Here is a 23,944-nt window from a genome sequence, read left to right as displayed (position 1 = left end):
TCTCTTTTGTCTTTTTGACAACCAGAGAAAGGCATGTCTGGAGAGACTGTGACAAAGGCTTTGACTTCTTTAATTATTTCTGTATTGTTTTTCATGGTATAAATAAAATGTAAAAAGGCAAATCTAAAGCAAACATATGAATCTAATTAATCTAATTAAGGCTAAAGTGAAAAGAAAGCAAGCCCACAATAGTTTATTCTATTCTGTGTGATGACAATGGAATTGTCAACAAAACCAAAACTGTGATGTCATAATATCACTGACCATTGTCATAATAGCTATTCTTATAATCTGCTTGACAAAGGTAAAATTGGTCAGTCTGTTGACAGAAATGGGAGGTTGCAGCAGCAAAATGCAGTTCTGCTGCTCTCACAGAAGATCTTCGAAGAAGAAGAAAACGAAGATTTTGTTGGACAGGAACACACAAAAAGCAATGAGTAGATTGCAACAAGAACTACCTGACAGAGTAGATACGAAGGAAATTAGAAAACGACACTGTGTTAAAATTGGAAAATTTGAGGAGGAATGTAGTGGGAAGGAGTTGGAGGAGAAGCAGAAGGAGACAAAAAATGAACAGAGTGAAAGATGGCACCTGAAGAGTGAAAGAGAGGATCTAGAGAGTGAAAGACAACACCTGAAGGGTGAAAGAGAGAATCTTGAGAGTGAAAGACAACACCTGAAGAGTGAAAGAGAGGATCTAGAGCGTGAAAGACAACACCTGAAGAGTGAAAGAGAGGCTCTAGAGAGAGAAAGACAACACCTGAAGGGTGAAAGAGAGAATCTTGAGAGTGAAAGACAACACCTGAAGAGTGAAAGAGAGGATCTAGAGCGTGAAAGACAACACCTGAAGAGTGAAAGAGAGGCTCTGGAGAGAGAAAGACAACACCTGAAGGGTGAAAGAGAGAATCTTGAGAGTGAAAGACAACACCTGAAGAGTGAAAGAGAGGCTCTAGAGAGTGAAAACCAAAACCCAAAGTGTGAAAGAAAGAACCTGAAGACGTTATGGGACAAAGTAGTGGGGAAGAAAACTAAGCAGCAGCGCATGGGGAGAGCCATGGCTGGGGAAGCTTTGTACTGCTCAAAGGGACCACACACTTCCCAAGGAGGACCAGCTAAAGAAATCGGTAGTATGCAGAAAGGTTTCCCGAGCACATAAAAAGGCTATGATTACCAACTGGCCAAAGAGACAGACGCTGTGCTTGACTACATCAGAACTATGTTTATAACCAGTCAATATGAACTTCTACCAATCCATCCAAAACCTGATAAAGGAGACCTGAATGACGATACTACTGGAACTACAAAATTACTGGGACTACTACTATTTAGCATTCTGAAAAAATAAAAATGAAAAAGTCCTCATGTTCTTTAAAAAAAATAAATCAATAAAATGTAAAAAGCTCAAAAAGCTTTTTTAAACATTGGCAACTGTGTATTTGATTTACCTCGGAATGGGTGCAGCTGGTTCATGGCGCATGTGTTCGAGCTTTAGCCTCTGTATTTGGCATTTCAGTGCATCGAGCAGTTGAAACTATAGCAAGCAAAGGCAAAAGGAGCTGTGCGGTCGATGTTTGTGCAAGTGGTCTTCCACATAGTCCCATGCTGTGCTGGGTTTAGGGTGTGTTTGCAGGGAGAGCCCAGCGCTTACAGGCTAAGAGGATTACAGTGGAGCATTGCAGGGACTGTCAGAATACAGAGCGCGCGCGCGCGTGTGTGTGTGTGTGTGTGTGTGTGTGTGTGTTTTCTCTACACATTTGGAAGAGAGAAAACAGAGCTGTGATGTAGTTGATAAAATTGCAGGCCTGGCACAGGCTCTGCTCAGAATGGTGAGAGAGCACTGGAGGAGTTTGGGAGTTTATTAATAGCGTTTAGCTCACTACAGAAGGAGTAGATCAGGGCTTTGCTGGGAAGGATGATGATAGGGTTTGATCACACCATTTAGCACAACATTGTCATGTCCATGCTGTGCATGGTTCTAAAGAAAAGGATCTATGTTATTCAATCCAATAAATTTCAAATTCAAATTTTCTGTTTCTCATGAATGAATGTGGACTATAGGATGGGGGGTGTCAACTGTTTGTGTGTGTGCGCGTGTGATTTAGACGGTTGAGAGAGTTGAGAGATAATTTCATGACAACGAACCAATTAAAATCAAAATTATTCACACTGTGTTGACAAGAGACACACACACAAACACACACACACAAAGAGAGAGAGAGAGAAACAAAAAGAATCACAATCAGGGCTCACCAGATCTCTCAGAGTCTCTCTGACAGGCCCTAATCCACTCCGCCAATTGAAAAACAAAAAGTAGCAGAGAGAATAGCAGTGTGGCAGTATATGAATGTGCCCCCAACAAATATATAATTCACACACACACACACACACACACACACACACACATCTTTCACACTTACACATCCATACTCACATGTACACATGTATACACCATTGAACTACACACATCTTTATTCACATGCACAAACAAACACCCCACACAAATGTTTGGTCTTTGTGCAAATTCACTTGGAGGTAGGCCAACATTCTAGATATAAAATATGTGACAATAAGCATAGCCTCAGTACGTTTCATTTCATGCATTTACATCTTGATCCACACAAACACTTTCACACTCCTTTCCCTCACACTCACAAACACAAGAAACACTCGGGTGGCCTTCGGTAGCAGGAGGGATGTCAGTGCACAAAACACTGGCTTGAAATGTTTTTAACCCCCATTTCAATGAAGACCATCATACCTTGCAAGGTATAGCATTCTTTCACTCTCCTGGACAACCTCAGGCTGTTCCTGGAACCAGCAAAGCCAGTGGTTTTGGCCTCTGTCTGAAGCACAAAGGGGGTATGCAGGAGGCGTAGCGGAGCATGTCAGGAGGGTGGGCAGAGCCCTCTCCCAGCAGTGGCAGAGGAGAAAGGGCACATGGAGCACAGTGGCTACGGTTGACACCTGCAGGAGGCGACATGTGGGCAGGGCCAGTATGAGCCCACTTGGACCCATCTGCCACCACAGAAAACTCACCTGCTGTGTGTGTGTGTGTGTGTGTAGATTTGTTGACATTGTTCATGAGTCAGTGAATCATGTTTTTGGTGGATATCATGTTTTCAGCTCACAATTATTATAAATAATAATACAGGTAATAAAACAGGGAAGAAAGTAGATGTTAGCCGGTGCAGCATTTACTTAATTCATTATTCATCTTTTATGTTAGTGTGTAACTCTCATATTGTAGTCTCCTGAAAGACAGACAGAGGCAAATATAGGCAAAGATAGCATTCAACTGTTATTCAGGGATATCCCACCATTGGGAGTGGACGATTAGGGGTGCTGGAGTAGGAAGGTATTTGTAGTACATTCCTGTTGTAGGCCTTCCTATAGTGTTTAACTGATTTCCATAACTGAAATACATTATAATGTTTAAAAGTTTAGAAACGTGAGCATAATACTCCAGAAGATGTAGCGTCCTGGTGTGTGAATGAGTAGTAATCTTTCTGAAACAATAAGTTTGATTTAATTCTCGTTTTCATTTCCTTGTGGATTGTATTATTTTATTTGAAACATTTGACTCAAAATAAAGAAATAGTGCAAAAATGTGAAAAGGCACTACAGGATGCATCTTGAATAAACGAAAACCTCGACCAGATGTTGTAAACTTAGAACAGTAATTATGTTCTAAGAATGTTGATAAAAAAGAACAGGAATTTACAATATATACATTTGCCTGCATAGTATCCCAAGTGTTCCATCGACTGCACTCTTCTGGATGAGGATCTCGGATGTTGTTCCTGGGATCTGCTGGAGCCACTCTCCCAGTTTGATGGTCATCGTCCCTAAACCCCTGGTGCCCTGATTGCTACCAGAGCCAGTGTTTCCTCTTCTTTTAGCGTCTCATGTTCCTTGTTGCTGATGTTGCTATCTCTTGCGATTGCTACATCCATCACTATGACTCTTTTCTGCTGTTTATCCATCACTATTATGTCTGGTGGTTTAGCTATTACCATCTTTTAAACAATTTTCTGGTATACGATGTCTTATCAAAGATAACCCATCCACACTCTAAGAGCATCCACACCATCATCAATCAAATTCTTCGTCTGAGCAGCTGTCACTACTACACAGACATACACAGAGACAGAGCGAGAGAGAAGGATGAAAGTGAACACAGCAACAAATGAAAAGAACCAAACACCATCAATTCTTACCTACCTCAACCCTCTCAGTTTACAGAACAAGCAAATGTGAGAACTGTGACTCACCATTCCCCCCCACCACCTGGAGCTCAGGATACTTCTGTTTAATGTAGTTAATCATGCTGATCTGAAACACCGAGTTTCCCTGAGATGAGTCCTAAAACAATAGACACAGCCTTCAGACCAAATTCACTATGTCCAATCACAGTCCTGTGTTACACAGCCTCATAGCAAAAATAGTTTGTCATTTGATTCAGGCACCATACTCAGGATGGAGACTAATCCCACTCCCTTTAGGACCTTAAGACCTACCAGCACCACCACGTCCACTCCTGCCTGCACGAGCAGGTCCAGCCGGTACTTGTCATCCTCACGGGTAACGATGGCAGCGCCACACAGCAGCTGTTTGCGGGAGTCTTTAGAGGCCAGAGGGTAGTCTCTGTTCTTCTTCAGATCAGTGCGAGCAATTATAGCCACCAGCTCATCACTGTCGTTCACAATGGGCAGTTTACCTGCAATCAACAAGCGTCCCCACGACCGACCCGTTACTCAGAGAAGAAGTGGAGAAGTGAAAATAACCTTTCAAAGTCCTTTAGAAGCAGTTTCACTTCTCAAGCTGAAAAGATGAAGAATCAGACCTTTTTTTGCTGCACTGCAGGATGTTATTGGCCTCTTTGAGTGTAACACCTGCTGGTGCAACCACTAAATCTTCCCTCTTTGTCATTGTTCAAGTTCAAGTTCAAGTTCGGTTTATTCCTCACATACATAGTCATACACAGTATAACTCGCAGTGAAATGGTGGAGAGTGCTGTGTCCAAACTGAGGAAAGGAAACAGGGGTGCATAGAGAAAAATATATATATGCAAGATAAATATATATACTCTATGTATGTACAAAATATATTAACAATGTATGTACAATATATGTATATTATGATTATATACACAATGTACAATGTATATGGTTGGGTATATATGTACACAATCTACAGAATGTACAGTGCAGGTGTAATATGTAATATGGACAGTTTGCAAATACTGCTTCTTTAGGCTATTTAAGTCATTGTGATCCATGATCCACAAAACGAACAAAAACAGTCTCTTACTTGATTACTTGAAGACATGAATAGAAATCTATAGAGGCATTACTCATTATGTCATGACCCTGTTATCTATTAGAAACCCACAATTTATCTGAATTAATTATTCATAAATAAATTGTCAGCTTCATGTCCATTCAGATTTCAGTGGAGATCAGCAGGGGTCTATTACTGTGTATTATTATTCATAACACTGTGCCTGCAAACTGTGAGAACAGACACACACAGGTTATTTTCCAGTCCCTGAATGCTTTTGTGGCACTGCTTGACAGTTGATGGAGTGTTCCCTAAAAGAGCCACTGAGCATGATGGATTCGGTAGTAGGAGTTTAGTGAGCAGAGAGGACGAAGACTTACGAGTGCAGGCCATGAACACCCCCCTCCACCTGAGCAGACATGGTCCTCTTCTCAAACTTCAGCTCTCCAGAGTAGATCATAGAGCTACACTCAACATAGAAAACGGCATTACTCACAAGCATTCACTCACACACACCTTCCTCTCTTCCATTTTCTGCTGACCTTCCAAAGAACCCTTGATGCTATAAAAGATAAGAAAGACCATAAATAGAAATGTGTTTGTAGACAAAATATATCCTAGCATTTGAAAAACTGATGTTTTTCATTGTACATGAAAAGGGAAGTAGATTCATCTGAACCCACATCTTGTTTTTTCAGTAGATGAGTACTGCTGCTGAGCCTTCTTACAATGACAATGGTTTTATTTAAGCCCTATTCAGTAATTACACAACACTGAAAACATCACAGTAAAACAGCAGTATGACCAGCACTTAAGAGTAAATACCTGAGTGCTTTTCACTTGGCTTAGAAGATTTTAAAGCATGCATTAATGCTACATAAGACCATATTGGGGTATTTGAGAAAATCAACAGCAAAGCTAAAGGTCCAGAGATTATAAAGGTTACCTTGAAGGTGATACACATAATATGGGTTTTCCCAGAAACTAGTAAACCCAGCTGACATTTGCTAGACAGCAAACATTGGAGGTGTCTAGTGGACAGGAAATATCTACAATAAACCTTTTATATTTGTTTATCAGGGAGTGTGTATTCTCACAACAGTTTTGAGGAAAATTGCAAATAAATGAAAATCCAGGAAGTTGCAAACAAATTTGATTCTTTTCACTAAACAATGGTTTCTCAATTGCATGCATCTGCGTGCACAAGGAAAACAACTCCTAAATAGAAATAACATTATCACATTAAATGATTTAAGGTATATGATCACAGGAAACAAAAGAAAGTCTGATTGCCTTTAAACTAGGTTTGAATCCTTTAAGCAGACAACCTCAGAGCAATGGAAAACTGAGCCGAAAGCAAAAACTTTGGCCAAGTGTGAAAAGGCCATCCATAATTACCATAATAAATGTTATCTCACGGTGCACCCTTGTTGAAATGATGATCAAGTAGAAATGTGTTCATTTTCAATAGACTAGGTTCCTTTTTTCCATTACACTAGCATAATGTCCTTAGTGGTTGCAGCCTATTCTGGTAACACCCTCATAGCAGGACAAACATTATAGAAGTATGGATAGGCTTGCTTGGTGAATGTTTGTCTGAAGGTGTGCACATATCTGTTGTTGAGAGGATCAAAGAAGGAGATCAGACCACTGTCCCAGTCCAGGAGCACTCTGATCTGCTGGAGGGTCTGCTTCATGGCAAGAGGCATCAGCCTCTCGTCTGACACTCCTATCCCATATTTACCCTTGTACTAACCCACTTGCCACAAGCCATGCTTTATGAGGTCCTCACAGACTCACAGAAGAAAAAGTGATACAGCCTATTAAAGAATGTCATGCTTCAGTTACATGCTTTTTTCTGTACTCACACTTCCTCCAAATGTCTCACAGAATCAAATCATTTTCAACCTGCCATGAAGTGGATACAAATCAACAGAACGGCATAAAGAGAAACCACAACAACAGATGAATAAACAAAACAAGACTTTCCATGTTCAACTTGACATCTTTATTAGTTGGTAGTTGTTTAGTTGTTTTTATTTTTTGCTTTCTGCGGAATATGTAAGGACCTGTTTCCACTGAAATATAAACCACTAAACAGAACTAAAGTGCTGAAAGGCATATGTGGAAAAGGAAAACATTACACAATCAAAAACAACCATATTTTGTGCATCTTACTAATTAATTAAATTTCAGTTCTAATTCAATGATTACATCCAACCTAGACATACAGGTTTTGCCTGTTAGAACATAGGGGAATCGTTTTAGCAATATATATTGCTGACTGAACTGACTGGCATCTATTTAGTGCAAATCTCATGGTCATTCCATGGAAAACTACAATGAACACAAGCTGCAGTACAAGATCTCATCATGCATCTTACTGAGATGTAATCTGATCTCCATGTACTGTTCAGAGGAATTCAAAGTCTTTGTCCAGCTCTTTGAAATTAAAATATTAAGTCACAAATAATGATTCCTATGAACATTAAACATATGTAACAAATGTGTCTTTAATAACAGGAACATTGAAAGGAGAAACAGTAACTTCCATAAACTGTAAGAAACAGGTGAACTGGGCTTGGCAAGAGTAGAGGTTAAGAAAGGTCTGCTTGTGTGTGCACATGTGTGCATGCATACCAGCTTGTTCAATATTATTTTTCATTTTTATCACATACTGAAAGTTGCCTAGGTGCTCTGCTACATCAGTCACCATTCCAGAGGCCTTGATCCTGAAAGAACATGCAGGAATGGATGTTGGCAGATTCCATGTGCTGAATGTACACATAGAATTAACAGATACAGAATATATCCTCCTACAAGAGAGGTTTATTGGTAGCTACAAATACATAAAACAGTTTAGTCAAAGTGTTTCCAAAAAAGATCTTATAGCAGCTTTAATGATAAAGCATACCAGACTTCACAAGTATTTTTGTTGCATAATTATCTCTGACTCACCCACTAGAGGGCACAACATCCCTATTTAGTCATTTAGTGGTAGTGAATGGCCTGGGCCAATTAAAATTAGACTAACCTTAGCCTTCTATGTTTTATTAAATTATCCTCTCTTCATTATGTTACACCTACATGATTCAATTATTTCTCCAATTCCCACAATGCCTTAGACTCAACCGTCACACTAATCCTTTAAGGTAGAAGTTCTCCTATTGATTGGTTGTCAGCCTTAGTCAGCTTTATGATTGTATAAGAGACATTAAATTTAAATTATTCAATTGTTTAGTTATTGCAATTAATTTCTTTAAAAAATGTTACAATGGCGTAATAGTCAGCAAATATATCTATGTGTAAGGATATAGGCATGCAAATTTTGATACAAGGTTTCTTATTTATGCATTTTTGATGATGATTATACTACTGCAGCACTGTGTGATGCTAATTAGACTACTGAAGTGCTCTGTGATGCTAATTAGACTACTGAAGTGCTGTGTGATGCCAGCTAGACTACTGCAGTTCTGTATGATACCAGTTAGACTACTGCAGCACTGTGTGATGCTGATTAGGCTAATACAGTGCTGTGCGATGTTGATTAGACTGCTGCAGTGTTGTTCTTTATGGGCTTCCTGTCTGTAGGTTAAAGAAGCTGCAGAACATTCAGAAAATGGCTGCTGGAGTTCTTACACACACCAGCTTAAGGGAACATATAACTACTACACTCAAACATTTACACTGGGTTCCTGTTCGTGGCTGTGTGCAGTACAAAATCCTTCTCTTGGTTTTTGCCCTCATGGTCTGACCTGTCCATCCCTTTCTGGTGTTCCTCATATGTCTTTTCCTTCACTCTGTCTCCATCCCTCTGACACTCATCTGCTCTCTGTCCCTCACATCACACTCTGCACTATTGGCGTTTCTGGAGCTGCAGACCCAAGGCTTCTTCCTCCAGCTGCTCATTTACAAGAATTTCATAACTCATCTCTTTGTCTGAGATCATTTCAACCTTTAATTGGTTACTATAGTATGCACTTGCATCAATGTTATGTCTATTTTTTAACCAGTTTTACTCCATCCTGTTATCTTATTTATATATTTGAATCTTCTTTATATTTTATTTGACCTTTTTTATATTGTATGAACTTGTAAAGTGTCATTGGGTAACAAGAAATGCCCGTAATTTCTTAATTAGAATAAAATTCTTCTTCTTCTTCTTCTTCTTCTTCTTCTTCTTCTTCTTCTTCTTCTTCTTCTTCTTCTTATTATTATTATTATTATTATTATTATTATTATTATTATCAAACATTGTATTGATCATCCTTTCAAAGGTTGCTGGTGTTACTTTTGGGCTATTATTATCAAATTTAGAATGGTGCGTTTTGCCTGGAATTAGTTTCTTTTGTATTGAGCAACCTAATGGAAAAAGTTGTTCTTGAGCATATAATCTACTATTTTTCACTTAATGAATCGTTGATTTCAAGCATGCCTATAAAGCAGATCATTCTACGTGCACAGCACTGACAAAAATGATCGACAAGATATTTTTACAAGAAAATGATGGTCGGAATCGTATTACTTGACTTTACTGTGGCATTTGTTATTAACAAAACAAAGTATATATGGGTTTAGTCTATGGTAAAACAGCAGTTTCTCCTCCCCTAGATGCTTTCATTGTGGTGTTTCCCAGGGGAGCTGTCAGGAAAGAGCTGTCTAAGCTCTGGTTAGCTGAGAATGAATCTGCAAGCCTCACACTGCCCTGTCAGTAAGGAGAGCGAGCATGCCTCTCTCATGGCTCAGAGCTCAGGAGAGGCTGGCCTGCGGTCTAATGGGCGTCTTTAGGAATATCTGTGATAGTAAACACAATATAAATTATGCGAGAGCTCAACATAGTCACACTGCCAGGCAGGTTAGTTAAACCAAAACCCAAAACAGGTGCAGCGTGCAGATCTGTATTGTCTTGGTCACCACAGTATGGAACAAGTTACCAACTATGATCATGGGAGTACACAGTTTTGTTGGTGGAGCCCAGGAAGAGCAGCTGCTACCTCAGCTAATGGGGATCCAAATAAAGACACGAAAAATAAAGACATTTCAGTAGTTATAGGAAGTAAAGCTGTTCTGTAGAATTCAGAATTACAACTCAGATTGCATATGTTTGCAGGACAAAGTTATATTGTTTTGCTGACAAATATGAAAGGATGATATCAAAGTTGTTGTTTTGGAGCAGAACAGCATCTAGTCTGGTAGGCTACTACTTCAACTACTCACTTCTTCAAGAGGTATCCACAGTACTTCAGGTACAAACCGTTCTATTCTATCCTCTACAGATTTCTGTGAGTTTATGTTTGCATAATATGAATTTCTGTTTACATTCATCAACTTTTTTTATGAAATATACTGTATAGTGAATTTGCTGAAGTCTACACCATAATGAAGTTTATGAAAAACAATGTTTATGAAAAAAAAGCATTTAAATGCTCATCAATCAAAGAGTATTAATTTTGTAAAATTGTTGGGTAGTTAAAATAGTTTTATTTTCTGCTTTCTACTAATTTTACTTCACTTGTTGTGAAGGAAAAAAAAACTACTAAGCAACCACATGTAACTTATGATGTGTTCTAATCTGAAATTGTTTAGTGGATGAAACACTGCAGGTGCTGTTGTTGTTAGTGCTAACTGCTTTATAGTACAGAAATAATAAATGCTGAATCTCCTGATTGCCTTATTATCGCAAATTTTCTGCCTTACTCTATTTTAGGGAAAACAATGGCGCTGTTAAAGCTCAACCAAGCTACTAAGAGTTTCACCAAAGCACAGGATTACAGAAATGACATCATGCTGCTGATGCAGCCCTATGCTAACTGGGAGCAGTATCTATTGCCGGCACCCGTCTCCATCGATTTACTGGCTCAGCTGGTACGCATTTCTGCTGCAGATGACTTCTCCATCAATAAAAATCCACCAAAAGATGGGTTCAAATTCATCAGATACCCCAATTCTTTTAGGGCCTGCCTCTTTCAAGTATGTAATGGTTGCTGGCAAGCCTTTAATGTTGCTCACAAGAACATGGACCAAATTCGTATGTACACCGGACAGGTTCCAGAGTACATCAAAAACTCAGTTGGGCTCATAATACAGGAGGATGATGGTCTTGTCCAAGCCTTCTTACCAGCTGAGCTTCAGAACATTGCGCACATATCATCAGACTGCTTAAACCTGGCCATCATGACTGAGAAACAATTCTCAGATATCATCAAGCTGATGCAAGAACTGGTGGAGGCTTTGGTGAATGCAAGACAGAGTCATGATGAGGAGATGGAAGAAATCAAGAAAAACATTGAGATAGCAAAGATTAAACGGGCTGAAGCTAAGGAGGCAAGCGACAGGGCCGAGGCTGCTTTCAATCTGGCTAATGAAAGATTAGCTGAGGACAGAAGGGCCTACCAGCAAGCAATGAAAGATTTGCCAAGTGGATGGGGCCTTTTTGGCCTGAAGCTAATATCAAGTATGTCAGAGCAAGCAATATCAATAGCCTGTGCATTTGCAACAGAATTTCTTCCAGGACAAATTATCCAAACCTATCTCCAGCGGACACTATTACACCAAAAGCCATAACACATGTGATCAAAAACTGAAAAGGCACTCCTGAAAGCCACAGAAACATGGCCACTGGAATGAAGAGTAACGTGGATGAAATGTTAGCAACAAGTAACATATTTTCTAAATCTATAACATTTCTACTAGTGGTTGAGAAAATGGAAGAACTTTGCAAAGGTAAGGAAATAAATTGGCCTGAGGTGTATGATCAGGAGAAGCAAACGGTAAAGTCTGATTACTTGGTGGGACTATTTCAGCAAGTCAGCAGAGATATACAGCAAGAAGCTGAATGCCCGATTAAATCCGAGGCACTAGGCATTTGTGACAAGGGTATCTCCACTTTAACAGAGCTAGGTAAATATGCTCCAGAGGGGAAATGTGATGATGCCAAAACAGAGGAGCTTATTAAAGCCATTGACGAACTGAATGTAAGGGCCATGGCCTTTTATTCCAAAAGCAAGTCTTTTACAAATCAGCCATCTTTCTTGACAGCACCCCCCGAGTCAAGTCAACAGCAAATCTATGACTCAGCAAATACAGATGTGGTCCAGATGCACTTAAAACAATCTCATCTACGTCTACAAATGGCTGAAACCCAGCTAAAAATTGCAAATGAACGGAACGAGAAGACTATGGACAACTTGGATCAGAAGAAAAAAGCTCTTGCTGAAATTGTGAGTGAGCTGAAACATTATAATCTCAAGGAGATCGACTTCAACAAGAGAATTGTGGTGCTAGCGAGAGGCCTGGAAATCATGGGGCAGGTGAAAGAACAGTGGGAGAAACTGGTGCACTTCTTTCAGATCATTTCAAACATTGTTAAGACCACTCTTAGTGAAAATCTTAAACATTTTAAGCAGACTGTTGAAATAGCTGTAGAGAACAACTACACCTACAGCATGTTTGTCAAAGACAAAATCTACACTAATGCTCTGAATGCTTCTGCCTACGCCTATTTGGTTAACATGATGTCTACCACTTACACTGAGGTGTCTGTCCAGTACCTGATGAACAATGTCAGTACTCTGGGAAGACTGATGACCATGGATCCAAACTCACCTCAGTTCCTTGCAGAGATTGACAAGTTAGGGAAGGAATGCGAATCTGCCCAAAATGGTATCAACAGCCTTGCAGCAAGAAACAGGAAGGAGTTTTACAACAGATGCGAGGAAAGAATAACTCAAATCAAGACAATCCTTACCCCAGCACTGGCCCCACTGAGTGAAAAGGACAATCTCAATCTGAAGAAGGCAATAGATGCAATGAAGGAACCAATTCAGAAGGTGGAGGAAGACAAACCAGCAACTGAGATGAAGGCTATAACTGAGGATGATGCTGACCAATATGCATAACTTCATAATAGTGCATTTAATAGTGCATTTTCCTATACTTTTCTTTTTTCTGTCATTTTAATGTAGTATGTATACAGTATTACATTTGACAAAAACATGATTAGAAGGTTTGACCTAATTCCTGTCTGTTAATTTATTCTGAATAATCAATTTTGTTCTTTTGATTAAATTACTGCAGCATCATACTGTCTCGTATTGTTTTTCTTTGTGATTCAAAGAACTTTAAAATCCAAGAGGTAATATGTATGCCAAACAAACAAACAAAAAAACATTTCAGATTGCAGAGTAGCTATTACTAATTATTAGCTATTGCTCATCTCTTTTTCAGTAGAAAAAAGAAATTGGAGTTTAGATTTACTAAAGTGTAATGAGTGAACTAAAGCCATTAGATTTGAGTAAACTCACAATTCTTCACACATTAATTGTGTTGCACATTGAGTGTGAGTGCAGTGTGGTGAACAGAGGAATACAGGCTCAGTAAAGGAAGTAGCAGTTCTTAGCAGCTAGGGTGGTACTGATGGGCCCAACATCTTAGTAAAAAGAAAGTCTGACACTTTACACAAAAAAGAAATCACAGACACTATGATTTCATTATTTCAAAACATTAGCTATAATGAATCATTTTAGTGAATTATTATGATTATTATGGCCCTAACCACACAACTAAGAGAATAAAGGACTGGCTTCAGGACAACTCTGTGAATGTTCTTGAGTGGCCTAGCCAGAGCCCAGACTTGAACCCAACTGAACATCTCTGGAGAGATCTGAAAATGGCTGTACCCCGGCGCGCCCCATCCAACCTGATGGAGCTTGAGAGGTTCTACAAAGAAGAATGGGAGAAACTGCCCAAAAATATGTGTGCCAAGCTTGTAGCATCATACTCAAAAAGATTTGAGGCTGTAATTGCTGCCCAAGGTGCTTCAACCAAGTATTGAGCAAAGGCTATGAATACTTATGTACATGTGATTTTTGGTTTTTTTATTTTTAATAAAGTTGCAAAAACTCCAAACAAAGATTTTTTCACTTTGTCATAATGGGGTATTGTGTGTAGGAGTTTGAGGGGAATTTTTTTTTTTTTAATCCAATTTGGAATAAGGCTGTAACATAACATAAAATGTGGAAAAAGTGAAGCGCTGTGTGTGTGTATATATATAAATATTTGTCATTTCACTTTTCTTGGGGATTAATTAGTCCAGAGGCCTATAAGAGCTTGTCAAGGAAAAAACGTGTGTATGGGTGCATGCATGTATATGTATATGTATATTAGGAACCAAGCATTAAACCATTAAGCTGCAATAAAACTGAGACACAATTGTCTTGGAGAAAAGAAAAACCATGTTCAGTTAGCACAGGCTGTATCAAAAGCCATAGAACCAGAGGACATTAAAATCATAATTCTCACCTTGCATAATCTCTCATGATTCAACTGTATATGTAAACAGATATGCATTGGTGTGTTGTAACGTGTTCTGCCATTATCTGATGATATGTTTGCAGAAAGTGTGTTACATCTCTAGAGAGACAATTGCCTCCTGGCCTCTTTTTGGTGGAGAATGGAAAAAGATACACATATACACAGACCCGCGCACGCATGCACACACACACACGCACGCAGCATTAGTTTAGCTGCAGATGCAGTTACTGCATCAACACTTCTAACGTGACTGCCATGTGGCCTCTGCAAGTCCAACCCTCATCAACATGTGCTTCATGTATCTGGATCTCTTTTTATCTCATTCTTATTTTTTATGTCATTCTTTCTCTTTCTCTCTTATCCCTATAGGCTCTATTTGCTTTCTGCTAGCAAACAAGAGGTTAAAAAGACTATTTCCCTTTGTTTGTTTTATCATTTTTATTTTCATTGCAAAATCTGATGTGTGTGTAGTCTTAAATAGCGTCTCATATGGAAGGTAAACACATACTTTCAGAGTTAGACTGATTTGACTGAAACACTAATCAATATCTTAACATTGTTTAACTGCAAAAGTGTATAAATGGTTTTGATAACCACTGAAAAGATATGGAATGATGAAATGTATGTAGGGCCATTCTAATGTACTACTGACCAATCATTCTCTGCCTCAGGAAGTGTCCTTAATCTCTTATCCAACTCTCTGAGAAAAGGAGAGCGATAGAGAGAAACAGACAAAGAAATATGTAAATGTGCAAAGTAAATGTGTGTATCTTGCTTATGGTCAAAGAAAGAAATCTAATAATTCTCTACTAGACAAATGTGTGACAGATTTACTTCGAGAAGTAAAATAGTTTGAGGAGTTCAGAGTTTTAATAGTGTTGCAGAAGAACAACAAAAACATTGCCTGAATTTCAGAATCCCAGAAAACAGGCACAGAAAATTTGAGAGCAGACTGCTAAATTCAACTAAACAATCCAAAAGAGCAGGGGGAGCAGTGCCAGTACCAGACAGCGATGGCGCAGGTCGGGACACTCTCTATGATGCTGTTGCAGACCAGATCAGGATGACGGACATGCTGTCCTTCTTCAGTCTCCTCAGGAAGCAGAGCTTTCTTCACTAAGGAAAAAGTGCTCAGGGACCATGAGAGATTGTTTGTGATTTTAAGAGAGTGTATGTTCTCACTCTTCACTGTATGTATTGGGGTGTGAGGCATTTGCATCCTTCTGTAGTCCACAATCATCTCTTTTGTCTTTTTGACAACCAGAGAAAGGCATGTCTGGAGAGACTGTGACAAAGGCTTTGACTTCTTTAATTATTTCTGTATTGTTTTTCATGGTATAAATAAAATGTAAAAAGGCAAATCTAAAGCAAACATATGAATCTAATTAATCTAATTAAGGCTAAAGTGAAAACAAAGCAAGCCCACAATAGTTTATTCTATTCTATTCTATTCTGTGTGATGACAATGGAATTGTCAACAAAACCAAAACTGTGATGTCATAATATCACTGACCATTGTCATAATAGCTATTCTTATAATCTGCTTGACAAAGGTAAAATTGGTCAGTCTGTTGACAGAAATGGGAGGTTGCAGCAGCAAAATGCAGTTCTGCTGCTCTCACAGAAGATCTTCGAAGAAGAAGAAAACGAAGATTTTGTTGGACAGGAACACACAAAAAGCAATGAGTAGATTGCAACAAGAACTACCTGACAGAGTAGATACGAAGGAAATTAGAAAACGACACTGTGTTAAAATTGGAAAATTTGAGGAGGAATGTAGTGGGAAGGAGTTGGAGGAGAAGCAGAAGGAGACAAAAAATGAACAGAGTGAAAGATGGCACCTGAAGAGTGAAAGAGAGGATCTAGAGAGTGAAAGACAACACCTGAAGGGTGAAAGAGAGAATCTTGAGAGTGAAAGACAACACCTGAAGAGTGAAAGAGAGGATCTAGAGCGTGAAAGACAACACCTGAAGAGTGAAAGAGAGGCTCTAGAGAGAGAAAGACAACACCTGAAGGGTGAAAGAGAGAATCTTGAGAGTGAAAGACAACACCTGAAGAGTGAAAGAGAGGATCTAGAGCGTGAAAGACAACACCTGAAGAGTGAAAGAGAGGCTCTGGAGAGAGAAAGACAACACCTGAAGGGTGAAAGAGAGAATCTTGAGAGTGAAAGACAACACCTGAAGAGTGAAAGAGAGGCTCTAGAGAGTGAAAACCAAAACCCAAAGTGTGAAAGAAAGAACCTGAAGACGTTATGGGACAAAGTAGTGGGGAAGAAAACTAAGCAGCAGCGCATGGGGAGAGCCATGGCTGGGGAAGCTTTGTACTGCTCAAAGGGACCACACACTTCCCAAGGAGGACCAGCTAAAGAAATCGGTAGTATGCAGAAAGGTTTCCCGAGCACATAAAAAGGCTATGATTACCAACTGGCCAAAGAGACAGACGCTGTGCTTGACTACATCAGAACTATGTTTATAACCAGTCAATATGAACTTCTACCAATCCATCCAAAACCTGATAAAGGAGACCTGAATGACGATACTACTGGAACTACAAAATTACTGGGACTACTACTATTTAGCATTCTGAAAAAATAAAAATGAAAAAGTCCTCATGTTCTTTAAAAAAAATAAATCAATAAAATGTAAAAAGCTCAAAAAGCTTTTTTAAACATTGGCAACTGTGTATTTGATTTACCTCGGAATGGGTGCAGCTGGTTCATGGCGCATGTGTTCGAGCTTTAGCCTCTGTATTTGGCATTTCAGTGCATCGAGCAGTTGAAACTATAGCAAGCAAAGGCAAAAGGAGCTGTGCGGTCGATGTTTGTGCAAGTGGTCTTCCACATAGTCCCATGCTGTGCTGGGTTTAGGGTGTGTTTGCAGGGAGAGCCCAGCGCTTACAGGCTAAGAGGATTACAGTGGAGCATTGCAGGGACTGTCAGAATACAGAGCGCGCGCGCGCGTGTGTGTGTGTGTGTGTGTGTGTGTGTGTTTTCTCTACACATTTGGAAGAGAGAAAACAGAGCTGTGATGTAGTTGATAAAATTGCAGGCCTGGCACAGGCTCTGCTCAGAATGGTGAGAGAGCACTGGAGGAGTTTGGGAGTTTATTAATAGCGTTTAGCTCACTACAGAAGGAGTAGATCAGGGCTTTGCTGGGAAGGATGATGATAGGGTTTGATCACACCATTTAGCACAACATTGTCATGTCCATGCTGTGCATGGTTCTAAAGAAAAGGATCTATGTTATTCAATCCAATAAATTTCAAATTCAAATTTTCTGTTTCTCATGAATGAATGTGGACTATAGGATGGGGGGTGTCAACTGTTTGTGTGTGTGCGCGTGTGATTTAGACGGTTGAGAGAGTTGAGAGATAATTTCATGACAACGAACCAATTAAAATCAAAATTATTCACACTGTGTTGACAAGAGACACACACACAAACACACACACACAAAGAGAGAGAGAGAGAAACAAAAAGAATCACAATCAGGGCTCACCAGATCTCTCAGAGTCTCTCTGACAGGCCCTAATCCACTCCGCCAATTGAAAAACAAAAAGTAGCAGAGAGAATAGCAGTGTGGCAGTATATGAATGTGCCCCCAACAAATATATAATTCACACACACACACACACACACACACATCTTTCACACTTACACATCCATACTCACATGTACACATGTATACACCATTGAACTACACACATCTATATTCACATGCACAAACAAACACCCCACACAAATGTTTGGTCTTTGTGCAAATTCACTTGGAGGTAGGCCAACATTCTAGATATAAAATATGTGACAATAAACATAGCCTCAGTACGTTTCATTTCATGCATTTACATCTTGATCCACACAAACACTTTCACACTCCTTTGCCTCACACTCACAAACACAAGAAACACTCGGGTGGCCTTCGGTAGCAGGAGGGATGTCAGTGCACAAAACACTGGCTTGAAATGTTTTTAACCCCCATTTCAATGAAGACCATCATACCTTGCAAGGTATAGCATTCTTTCACTCTCCTGGAGAACCTCAGGCTGTTCCTGGAACCAGCAAAGCCAGTGGTTTTGGCCTCTGTCTGAAGCACAAAGGGGGTATGCAGGAGGCGTAGCGGAGCATGTCAGGAGGGTGGGCAGAGCCCTCTCCCAGCAGTGGCAGAGGAGAAAGGGCACATGGAGCACAGTGGCTACGGTTGACACCTGCAGGAGGCGACATGTGGGCAGGGCCAGTATGAGCCCACTTGGACCCATCTGCCACCACAGAAAACTCACCTGCTGTGTGTGTGTGTGTGTGTGTGTAGATTTGTTGACATTGTTCATGAGTCAGTGAATCATGTTTTTGGTGGATATCATGTTTTCAGCTCACAAATATTATAAATAATAATACAGGTAATAAAACAGGGAAGAAAGTAGATGTTAGCCGGTGCAGCATTTACTTAATTCATTATTCATCTTTTATGTTAGTGTGTAACTCTCATATTGTAGTCTCCTGAAAGACAGACAGAGGCAAATATAGGCAAAGATAGCATTCAACTGTTATTCAGGGATATCCCACCATTGGGAGTGGACGATTAGGGGTGCTGGAGTAGGAAGGTATTTGTAGTACATTCCTGTTGTAGGCCTTCCTATAGTGTTTAACTGATTTCCATAACTGAAATACATTATAATGTTTAAAAGTTTAGAAACGTGAGCATAATACTCCAGAAGATGTAGCGTCCTGGTGTGTGAATGAGTAGTAATCTTTCTGAAACAATAAGTTTGATTTAATTCTCGTTTTCATTTCCTTGTGGATTGTATTATTTTATTTGAAACATTTGACTCAAAATAAAGAAATAGTGCAAAAATGTGAAAAGGCACTACAGGATGCATCTTGAATAAACGAAAACCTCGACCAGATGTTGTAAACTTAGAACAGTAATTATGTTCTAAGAATGTTGATAAAAAAGAACAGGAATTTACAATATATACATTTGCCTGCATAGTATCCCAAGTGTTCCATCGACTGCACTCTTCTGGATGAGGATCTCGGATGTTGTTCCTGGGATCTGCTGGAGCCACTCTCCCAGTTTGATGGTCATCGTCCCTAAACCCCTGGTGCCCTGATTGCTACCAGAGCCAGTGTTTCCTCTTCTTTTAGCGTCTCATGTTCCTTGTTGCTGATGTTGCTATCTCTTGCGATTGCTACATCCATCACTATGACTCTTTTCTGCTGTTTATCCATCACTATTATGTCTGGTGGTTTGGCTATTACCATCTTTTAAACAATTTTCTGGTATACGATGTCTTATCAAAGATAACCCATCCACACTCTAAGAGCATCCACACCATCATCAATCAAATTCTTCGTCTGAGCAGCTGTCACTACTACACAGACATACACAGAGACAGAGCGAGAGAGAAGGATGAAAGTGAACACAGCAACAAATGAAAAGAACCAAACACCATCAATTCTTACCTACCTCAACCCTCTCAGTTTACAGAACAAGCAAATGTGAGAACTGTGACTCACCATTCCCCCCCACCACCTGGAGCTCAGGATACTTCTGTTTAATGTAGTTAATCATGCTGATCTGAAACACCGAGTTTCCCTGAGATGAGTCCTAAAACAATAGACACAGCCTTCAGACCAAATTCACTATGTCCAATCACAGTCCTGTGTTACACAGCCTCATAGCAAAAATAGTTTGTCATTTGATTCAGGCACCATACTCAGGATGGAGACTAATCCCACTCCCTTTAGGATCTTAAGACCTACCAGCACCACCACGTCCACTCCTGCCTGCACGAGCAGGTCCAGCCGGTACTTGTCATCCTCACGGGTAACGATGGCAGCGCCACACAGCAGCTGTTTGCGGGAGTCTTTAGAGGCCAGAGGGTAGTCTCTGTTCTTCTTCAGATCAGTGCGAGCAATTATAGCCACCAGCTCATCACTGTCGTTCACAATGGGCAGTTTACCTGCAATCAACAAGCGTCCCCACGACCGACCCGTTACTCAGAGAAGAAGTGGAGAAGTGAAAATAACCTTTCAAAGTCCTTTAGAAGCAGTTTCACTTCTCAAGCTGAAAAGATGAAGAATCAGACCTTTTTTTGCTGCACTGCAGGATGTCATTGGCCTCTTTGAGTGTAACACCTGCTGGTGCAACCACTAAATCTTCCCTCTTTGTCATTGCCTGGCAAATATCACAAATAAATCACAAAAAGATGTGAGTTTAAAGAATGTGATTTTATACACACACACACACACACACACACACACACACACACACACATATATATATACACATTTTTTATTTTTATATATATATATATATATATATATATATATATATATATATATATATATATATATATATATATATATATATTGCCCTCTTTCACACACTGACACAGAAATATCACAATTTCATGATAGTTCTATTCCACCTATATTTTTAAGCATTGTATGTCATATGCGATTCATTTGTGTTTTTAAAAACCTTTTGTATATTGTATGTACAATCAAAGATGAATCACAAACCTCTTCCAACAGCCGGTCATAGTCCTTCTCTGAGAGGAAGTCAATGTCTCGTGACGTCACGATTCCCACAAGCTTGCTGCCCATCTTGCCGGTTTCGGTGACAGGGATTCCAGAGAAGCCGTGTCGCACCTTGGCCTCAAACACATCTCCGACCGTGTGCTGTGGACTCATCACCACCGGATCCGTGATGAAGCCCTGCTCGAATTTCTGCCATGACACCATATATTGCTCTGCTGATGAGAGGCCTCAGGGAAGCTTGTGTGTAAATCTGCATGTTCAACGTGTTGTTCATTATATTCCTATTAAGACAATTCACTGAAAGTTTGACACCTTAACTTTCCGGACTTCATTTGCTTGGAACTCTGGGGTGCAATTGTGATGGATGATCCCAATACCGCCCATGAGCTGTAATACAAAATCACAGAAAGCTAAATGGAAAAGCAACAGGACTTCATGGTTTTGAGTGTGTGGGGGATACTCACAGCCATAGCGATGGCCATGGAGGATTCAGTCACAGTACCCATGGGGGAGGAAATAAGCGGCGTCTTCAGGGTTATCTTCCGGGTCAGAGCAGAGGTCAGATCCTGAATGACAGACGCAAATGGTAACAGAAAGGAACCAATGTTCTACAGAACAATTATCTTTGTTTATGTTCATGCTTGTATTTTCATACAGACTATGCATTGCACAAAGATAAGAACAGTTTGGGGTGTTACTTTGGACAGCTTTCACATATGCACACATCTCTATCCCATTATTAATTTGACTTCAAGTGACTTGGATGTGCTCATTCAAAGCACAAATATTGCTGTTTTTATAAGCAGGGCATCAGTTTAACCTCCCTGTGGTAAGACAGACAAAAACATCCTACGTTCTCTCCCACATTCTAGCACACACACACACAAAATGTAACACCAAATATAAATACCACAATATATACTATCCCATATCCATTACACATGGGAATTTTGGTTCGCGCCTCCCTCACACTGTCATACACACACACACACACACACACACACACACCCACCCACACACCCCTCAGCCTCTCTGCCTGTGACAACACACCCTATGCACCTGGGATGCCAACACCACCAATTTTGCACATCTTATTTGCACTCCTTCATCCCTCTCTTACACTATGCCACACTCCACCCTCTGTTGTAGTCGTGTTCACACTACATGGCAACTGACTCAGCTCCTCCATCTCACTGAAGGTAGAGGAGACCGCCAGCTCACTAATTAATTAGGAAGATCCCGCCCCCTCCACTAAATCATTACTAGATGTGCTGTATTTACTGAAACACACACACTGGTAAGCCCTTATGGGGCATGTCAGGATACCTGCTGAGCTGTTTTGGTGCATTTTGCAAAAGTACTCACCACTTCATCTGAGGTAAAGTCAATGAAGCCAGGCAGGATCAGAAAATCACTGAATCAAAGACCACAGAACAAACAAACAAAGAAAAACTGATACTAAAAATACATTATACTAACAACCTAGCAAATACAAGTCACATCAGAAGTAGATGTACGCTAAAGAAAGGCTATTCTGTCTGTGCTCTCATGTAAACAGAGTTAAAACGTAAGCGTTTTACTGATCCGCGGATCGAAATATTTATCCAGTGGGTGTTGGCCGAGGATGCTAAAGCTATTTCTATTCGTTACGCTTTGCCCTTTCTCCATTTCGACGTGCTATCCTTTTATTCGGGAGAGCCGATGTCTCGCATTCGCAGCATGCAAACAACAACCGTCATTATCGTACTCAAGTAGTACACACGGATTTAGTGTGATATACTTCCAAGACTGAACAATGATGCTTTATTCTTAGTGAATGTGAATGAAAATCCCGCTTCTCGGGTTACTCACAAGACGATAGCGTCGCGTACTTCAGACAACAAAAAACGACGTCAAGGAACACAGCTGGTCTTCATCTGCGACCGTTACAGACTAGCCTCTGTGGCATCTCTCAAAGTCAAGCGAAAGTCTAGCCCTTAGCTAAATCACCCAGAATCACAGTTGGAGTTTACACATTTTAAAGACTCGACCTGCTCAGTTTGAGAAAACTCTCATCCTCTCAACGTGGTGGATGACGACGGGACATTTTAAGGGCGCTCACGTCTCTCAGCTCCGGCATGGAACTGAAATACTGATAGTGCGTTTCAGTTGGATTTGGATGTGAAGTGAGAGAGAACAGACGGGCGATGCGCCTTTGTTTTACTGTCCACGCTATTAGCTGGCCAGCCCAGTTCAGGTCTGACGTGTGAAATTTACGTTTGGATGAGACAAAAATGTTTTTGACTTGGGTTGAAATAATCATCTTGCTTATAAAAGGAGGACTGGTGATGTAGCAAATCCACACAATCGTTTTGAAGCCGTGGTCAGGCTGCCCAATACTCAACTTTATTATGTTATTCACAAAGGATCTGACACAGCCCCCAACTGAGCTTTAAACACCTGGAAGTTAATTTAGTCCATTCTGTAAATTGAAATGTACAGAGATATGGGTCTGTAAAACAAATGGAATGTGATGCTTTTGAGCATTGCTATGGCAAAATGTTTTCATATCTGTTCTACAACACAGATTATATCGGTCTTGATAATATAATTCTTAATCAGATTTATGGTCCTTTTTACTCTGATGACATGGGAATGTTAATATGATGGGCAAAGAAGGCAAGCAGTTATATTTGAGTAGTGCTGGACATTATAAATGAGTAAACATCACTATTTACACATTAGGACATTTTATTATACTATGACATGACTGTATTTCTCTGTAGAGACTGTAAATGTATAGGTCTATTTTATGTGATGATAATCCCCGAAAGG

The 23,944-nt window shown here is 40.0% G+C and overlaps 1 protein-coding gene and 1 long non-coding RNA gene across 4 annotated transcripts in view; one reads left to right on the top strand and one right to left on the bottom strand.

Moving 5' to 3' along the window:
- LOC145656170 (uncharacterized) overlaps nucleotides 1-23,944 on the top strand; it is a 541,800-nt gene that overhangs the window by 232,790 nt on the left and 285,066 nt on the right. The gene's annotated exons all lie outside the window — the stretch shown is intronic.
- On the bottom strand, nucleotides 20,331-22,110 carry LOC145656181 (inosine-5'-monophosphate dehydrogenase 1a-like). Of its 2 annotated transcripts, XM_081709544.1 has the most exons (3): nucleotides 21,595-22,110; nucleotides 21,113-21,517; nucleotides 20,331-20,765 (listed from the first exon to the last, which is right to left on the bottom strand). In XM_081709544.1, exons 2-3 carry the CDS (start codon nucleotides 21,332-21,334, stop codon nucleotides 20,643-20,645), a joined length of 345 nt encoding a protein of 114 aa, XP_081565670.1. In that variant the 5' UTR covers nucleotides 21,335-21,517; nucleotides 21,595-22,110; the 3' UTR covers nucleotides 20,331-20,642. The 2 variants fall into 2 exon arrangements, with proteins under 2 accessions (XP_081565670.1, XP_081565669.1); XM_081709543.1 differs by having other exon boundaries at nucleotides 21,113-22,110.

Source organism: Electrophorus electricus, unplaced genomic scaffold (assembly GCF_041902795.1).
Source record: "Electrophorus electricus isolate QZ-2024a unplaced genomic scaffold, ASM4190279v1 Scaffold53, whole genome shotgun sequence".
NCBI classification, from domain to species: domain Eukaryota; kingdom Metazoa; phylum Chordata; class Actinopteri; order Gymnotiformes; family Gymnotidae; genus Electrophorus; species Electrophorus electricus.
This window is presented reverse-complemented; position numbering and strand designations above follow the sequence as displayed.